The 7,262-nt window shown below is 41.6% G+C and overlaps 1 protein-coding gene across 1 annotated transcript in view; it reads left to right on the top strand.

The window, feature by feature from the left end:
* Positions 1-1,755: 1,755 nt before the first annotated feature.
* The window catches only part of LOC129717239 (partitioning defective 3 homolog), a 169,453-nt gene continuing 163,946 nt past the window's right edge, over positions 1,756-7,262 (top strand). Inside the window, exon 1 of the mRNA XM_055667117.1 lies at positions 1,756-2,917. Coding sequence (XP_055523092.1) covers positions 2,810-2,917 — 108 coding nt within the window. The 5' untranslated portion in view covers positions 1,756-2,809. The remainder of the gene's footprint in view (positions 2,918-7,262) is intronic.

The raw sequence follows: 7,262 nt of genomic DNA, 5'->3' as shown, positions 1-7,262 counted from the left end.
TCTAGTTTTGATGTTGACAGTTGCCTTAACGGTTAGTGTCTCGGCGTCTCTCTGGTGTATAGGCTGACTACTAGGAACGCGAAAACATGGACTAGAAACGCGCGAGTTATTATACAAAAGACAGATGATGGACCTCAAATATCCAAACAGTTGCACAACAAATTGACGCAGCAGTTATAGTTTAAGTGGAAAAAGATTACCTAGATGAAAACTGGCCGACAATTTGGCAAAACAAAAATTTTAATTTCCTATGCTCTGGAGATAGATCAAATATTTTTTTCTATTGCTCAATGATGTTATTTCTAATAAAGAGAAGATGATAGTAACAACATTAAAAGGCTTGTAGATGGAAACTGTGCGAAATGTACGCAACCTGATACGAGTGCACAACTCGATAAAAACGTTGCCAGTATGCCAGATAAATCTGAATGTTGCCAGATTTTCGTTTGCGCGCCAGACAAACAGATAAACCTCAGAATCTGCCAGATAGTTGAAAAAGAGACAGATTTGGTCATCATTGCGAGACGGGCCGTGGTCGGCCTTTACCAACCTACACCCAGCGATAGCAGAACGAGAAAGGCTTCATTTCAAATTTTACCTGGAAATTTATCCGACAATGAGTGCCAGATTTTATTTAAAGCTGCCACCTGATGGTAATGTAAATGGCGCTGATAACCATCATATCCACATATCCTGCAATGCTTTTACGATAATTACAACATGTAATTGGGGAATATTTTCCTGCCTGAAAGCAAAAGGTGGAAAAATAGTTTTAATTACATAACACTGCTTTGATTCGGCTACCTGCCGCCGCCTCTTCTTCAACTCATACACATTTTCCATTGCTTAGTAATTTTTAATTTTTGGAAGCGCACTTTTTCAAATTCTAAAAACACAGAAAGTATACGTGGAATCCCGAAAAAAAAATAACATCAAAACAACCTTAAAAGTTGATGTAATTGTACATAGTTATACCATAATTTAACTACGTTTTTCATTGTAAATACATTAATTTTACATTAAATATCATTGTCCAGAACAATAAAAAATATTGTTTTTGTCATTTTTACCATGAAAAAAGGGGGTTGCTATGTATCTTAACAGCATTTTTTCAGGCATTTTTTCATACATTTCACTCACTGTCACTGTCACTGACAATGTTTTTCATGGCAAAAATATTGTCGGTGGTAGATGCAACAACGAAAAACATTGTTAAAACATGGTAATGACAAAAATCGTTTGCAAGTTTACAGTAAAAATACCATGTTTTTTATGGTTACAATAAAAAAACATTGGCCGTTTACTGTTCTCACCGCACAATGCATCGTAAATTTTTTTTCGGGATGTGCGAACAAGGTGTCTTAAAAACATTTTCCACTTATAAGACTTGCCATCCCGTTGGAGGCTTACGCTTAATTAGGGAGCCTATATACCATAGAGACGCAGAGACACTCACCGGCAACTGTCAACATCAAAACGGATAAGGGCAAAGCCAAATTTCACAGCTCGTCCGTTTTGATGTTGAAAGTCTCCATAACGGTGAGTGCCTTGTCATTTCTCTAATATACAGGTTCTCTACGCTAAATGTTAGTTAAGCCCCTTGCTTAATTCACGTCAGGATCCAAATAATAGCGGCTCACAATGTGCTCTTATTTTTCTCAAACAGCTCAAACATGTTGATTCTTTTCATTCGTTTTCCTCTTTCTGTGTCCTTTCGTAGTGTTGAATGCTCGCTCATTCTCATATTTCGTTTCGTTCACTCAGTCAGTCCGTTCTGTGAGCTCGCCGTTGTGTGATGTGTTTTTTGTGTTACGTTCGACTGCGCGTCGGGTTTAACTTGTAGTAAAAAAAGGCACGGGTTTTCCTTCTCCCTGCATTAGCTGTTTCTCAGTAATGACTGTTTAGCCGGAATGTTTCGTCATCAATAAAAGTTTGTGCTTCGATTGTTCGGTATGGTAAATTATCAATCAACGGAAAATTCGAGAGAAATTGAGTAGAAAAACTAAAAAACGTGATCGCGTATATGGAGGCAGTTTTTGAAGTGATCACTTCGAAAAACTTCCAGTCTTCAACGATCGAACGGTCGGCAGGTGGTTGTTCTGATCGTCCATCCCGTTCTCGCCAAGGTGAAACCGTAGCCTGTCTGCCAGCAAGGAAGAAAAGCAATCATCACCGTTCCTGACGTTGTTTGCTCTGAGCTGCGCTTCGTGCTGAGAGAGTGTTTGTGCGAGCGTGTTTATGTTTATCGATGGCTGTACCCCTGTATCACCACCGGCAAAGGTGACCCGAGCAAAACTGGTGCTTTGATTAGGGGTGCTGAATCGCTCCTACTAGCGCTACCTGTGTGCGTGTATGTGTGCTTGGAGCAGTCGATCCTTAAGCTGCTCGCAGACGAAAAAACGCGTCGGGTTTTACGATTCTCAACTGTTGCAGCATGCGATAGTAGGTAGATTAATTCGATTAGTGAAGTGTGCCGGTTGCAATAACGGAAGCGGGAAAAATTTGCAAAACAGAAAGGTGTGCGCGCGCCGGAGTAAAAGGGGCCAGAACAAAACAGTTGGCTGAAAACATCAGTTGTTATGACAACGAAATAAAAAATAACAAATCCCAACCGAAAACAGGGCAGGTGCTCGCGTAGTGTCAACTGTGTTTCGTTATATTTTATTTCTTTTCTATGAATGAAAAATATTGTTGAATCAATGAGTGCACAACTCGATTTGGTAGTAGAGCAAAGATAAATCGCTTATTTTGATCGTGTTAAATCGATTTTGTTGAAATACAAGTGTGGAAGCTAGAGCCAATTGCTACCATGAAGGTGACCGTTTGCTTCGGATCGACACGGTTTGTCGTTCCGTGCCCACCCGGAACGACCGTTCGAAAGCTGGAACAGGAGGCGATTATTCGCTATAAAAGAAAGGTATGTTCAATGTTTAAGTTTGTCAGAAAATACTGTAAACAGATTGAGTAATTCGAGTAAATATTAAGATAGTTTGGCCAACTGCACACAGAATTTACGTTGCCTTTGGATGTATCGGTATGCACTTAAATCCAATAGCTAGAAGGTTATGAGTTTGATTTTGTCATAGCCGAGAGAGGCTTCGGGTGTTCAAACCCCTCCCAGAGGAAAACAGTAATAAGTTTTAAAAAAGGAAAGTTAGGAGGTTCTTAACTAAAGTTAGCAAAAATAAATTAAGATTGATAGAAAAAAAAGTTTAAACTTATCCAATGCTATTTTATAAACCACGTTTCCCTTCAAGACATAAGTTATCACTAACAACAAATCCCTTTATTGAATAAGAAAGAAGATTGTCGTACACTTTGCAAACATTTCCACCTTCAACAAAAATAAAACAAAACAACTCAAAAACTTAAAATTTGGAGACCCCGCCCAGAACGAAACTCTGTCTGTTTTGTTCCTGGTCTGGATAAAAACCTTTAGAATATCATGCATGATGTTTGCTCGAAGTAGAACAACTGATTGACTGTCTCAATGAACCCCAGCAGGTGCGTTAGGATGGATGTTTTTTTTTTCTCCAATACATTGGTACTGTTCTTACTATGTCTCATGAATCTGGCTCAAAACTATAATTAGGCCGAACCAACCACTTAGTAGTAGTCGGTAACAGCTGACAGCTGAAATATCAGCCCGGATAAGCGTACGTTTCTCCTTGTGTTAAAGCGAATAGGATGAAGCCTACGAAATCTAATCGAAGGATTACCGAAGCAGCCGTATAAAGTAAGACCAACATTAGATATGAGTCGAATAGAAAAAGTAAAAACCACCTGACGGCCGATCTATCGCATTGTCCTGCTGGGAAACGATGCCGCAATCAACCTGTTGCTTTGGGTCATAAATTTTCTCCAACAGACCAGACCTTTCTGTGTTCTTCTGTGCCACTTACGTTATTCACCGAAATGATTCGTAGGTAGAAAACTATGTACTCTCATCCCTCTACGCATGTCAACGTCATCGGTATAGTAGACCGAACCTAACCTCACGCCTCGAAGGAATGATGAATGACGTCCTGTCGTGCCCGTTTTTTTTCGAACTACTCGAACGATGCGCGCATCGTTACGGAACGTTGATCCCTGATCCGGACAGAGCCATGTTATATTTCCGTTTCATGTTATAAGACCGTTTCATTAGTAAACAAAGACACCATGGCAGCCCACGTTGATAAGGTAGGCTTGCCGGCTCGTACCGTGCCCAAAGCCTGAACCGCGCTTCCACTCTGCTGCTGTGATTGTGAGTGTCGTCATTCTGTTGGACGAAAGAAATGATATAATTAAAACTGGCCGCGTCGGCACGTTCCGTAACCGTTTCTTGCTGGCCGTGACAACACGCTGGCAGAAAAAAGGGTGTACTCGTATACGGATCACTTGAGAAGGGAACGCAACCCGTCGACGGTGACGACCGGACGCGGATCATTATTGACGAGTTACGACCACCGCCTTTTTTATTTTATTTGGCCCCCTAAAGGTGTAGAACTCGGTAACAAAACAAGAATAGGTTGCGATTTTCCTCGTGCTGCTTCTCGAGGGAGAGAAAGAACACATCGTTTAAAGCGCCCGGTTCGACGCCGAACCGATCTGGTTTGAGCGGAAAAGTTGAGTTGAAGTCTTTCGTGTTGGTGATGATGATGACGTACTTATTCCTCGGTATCTCGTTATGATTGTGTGCTTTTTTGCAGCAGTAAAGTGGACACGACCTCGTCTTAATGTTTGCTGGAAACCGGTTTTTCGGGTGATGGCTCGTCAAGAGCGGTAAGATGTTGTTGCTGTTGAAACCACCGTAGAATAAGAGTAGAAGACGATGAGGTCTTCTCAGCTCCGTTGAGGAGTCTGTTGTTATTGTACTTACTCTGCTGGTGCGGTCAACTATTTGTTTACTGTGTGCTCGGTCGCGCAGCCGCTGGTAATATTCGGTATTTCATGATTTGCACTTTATCTGCCGGTAAGCCGTCCACCCAAAGTTGGCGGCCAAGAAGAGTTCACTTTGGTTAATGCTTTTACATCATCATCATCATCGTCATCTGTTCGTATACTTCACTTGAGCGGTCGTTGTTCCGTGCATAGAGACAGAGACAATAGCATTTACCAGTGAACATGCCGCGCCCGACACACGCGAGAAGAAGCAGACGGACGACGGACGGGGCTGGGGTGGAATGAGCTCATCCGTGATGATGAACCTCTGTCGGTCGGTCGGTTAATGCAGGCTTGGCGACGCAATGTTGGAATTTCAAGGTTGACCCAGCGGTTAGGTCGGACACAGTCGAAGCTTCCGCGGCGGGTACATTTCTCTCTGCTCACCTTTAGTTGTTTCGATTTGAAAATCTCTTTCTTTCTCCTATTGTGTGTGTGTGAATAATTTCATTATATTTCATTTCATTATTTGATACGAAAGCAAAAGTGTATCTAGCGAGTGCCGGTTCGCGTGAATTCGGTCTGTTTAAAAAATCGCAAAGATATTAAGTATGTACATTCAAATTAGCTCAACTTAAATTGAAAACATATTTTCACTCACATATTATATTATTTACTGAACATTGTATCTCCATTTGGTTGAGTCGATAGATCATCAAGGTCCTAACTCTTGGAAGGTTTGGACGTCACCCACCATCGACTTGGTTCTCCTCATTGAGTAATATTGTTTTGTGTTTTTTGTCGAACATTTTTTTCTCATGTTCAAACTGACCTTTCAATAAATTCAAAACTTTTGTTTACCTTACAAAAAAAAAATAAGAAAAATAACCTCTTTTTGAAGCCACTGATGGGGTGGTAGATTTTGAAAACTAATAGCCAAATGTTCGTATTTGATATTGATTGATTGATTTCTTTTGAAGAGACTTTAACCCCAAACGGTCATTCGTCCCTAAGTCCATAACTATGAAAACTAAGGTTTGTATATATTACTCTTACTTACTTTGATGGCCAGCGGACCGTTCCCCGGTGTTTCTCATCAGGCATCCTGGCTACATGCCCAGCCACCTTCATCATATTAGCATGTTTATATACCTGGTACAACTCGTGATTCATGCGCCTGTGCCACACTGCAACTTCCAATTTACCGCCAAGTAACGATCGCAGAATTTTTCGCTCAAAAACTCCGAGCACTCGTCGACCAGCTTCCTCCAGCTCCGAAAAAAAACACAGACATATTTGCATCTCACAAAAACGGGGAGGGGTCCAGAGGGGTGGCACCTTTACCAAAACTTAGAGCAAATATTCCCCTTGAATAAAATTCGAAGTTTTTCCAAATCGGCCGTTTCAGTGCTGAGAACGAGCATTTTCAAAAAACAAGTTCCGTCCCGGGTCTTTATGGGTTAATGGCGCCCTGAACATTACTCCACAGCCCATTTATGGCTTTCACTCGTTCCTCCTGCTGTTCTGCGATCCGTTACTCCAGCTCTCTGGCGTACTTAACCAGCTATCAACCGCCGTATGTTTAAACGCATTGTCCTCCCTGTTCGACAACTTTGCGTGGATCTTACAAACGACGAGATAATGGCCGGAGTCAATGTTTGGTTTCCGTAAAGATTTAACACCAGTAACATCCGAAAAGCTCCGATCGTCAGCAGGCTTCTTTATTTGGATGCCTCTAGGTGAGTTTCCGAATATTCAAACGTGGGAAATAGAAGCTAAATATAGCCATTCCTTTGGCCGCGGCAAAGTTTATCAACCTTAGGCCGTTTTCATTGGTTGACGAATTCCTTCCACCCAACCTGTGTGTTTGCATCTCCGATGACGACTCTTACGTCCCGCTTCGCCCATAGGTTCGTTCAAGCTTTTCATAGAACTCATCTTTGAAGTCATCGGATTTTGATCAAATTTTAATTGAAGATTTTACCCTCAATCCTCAACCCGCCTATACGGTCATATACGTGTCTTCTTTTCTGATTTCCCAACACTACAAAACCGACGCCCCATTTCGCTGCTTTGACACCACTGTAGTTGATGTGGTACTTAAAAGAAGTTTGTCCAGTAGGATCAACTGCACGGAATTCCCTTGTTCCTGAATTTAGCCACCGAACCTCCTGAATGGCTGCGATTACGACTCCTAGCGAAAAATATCGACAAAAAATGTGAACTTCATTTCTGGCTCGGCCGCTTACATTTGTTATGCTTGTGATAGTATTGCTTTCTCAAGCTTACCAATAGTTTTAGGAGATATTTGTAAACACGTGTGAGTACATTCATAGCAGATATTTCGAGGTTTGGCTCTCCTTACTACAAAGGCACAAGTAGTTGACACCCTGAACCCC

This window comes from Wyeomyia smithii, chromosome 1 (genome assembly GCF_029784165.1).
Source record: "Wyeomyia smithii strain HCP4-BCI-WySm-NY-G18 chromosome 1, ASM2978416v1, whole genome shotgun sequence".
NCBI lineage: Eukaryota > Metazoa > Arthropoda > Insecta > Diptera > Culicidae > Wyeomyia > Wyeomyia smithii.
The sequence above is the reverse complement of the archived record's forward strand: the minus strand, read 5'-3'. Positions and strand labels throughout refer to the sequence as shown.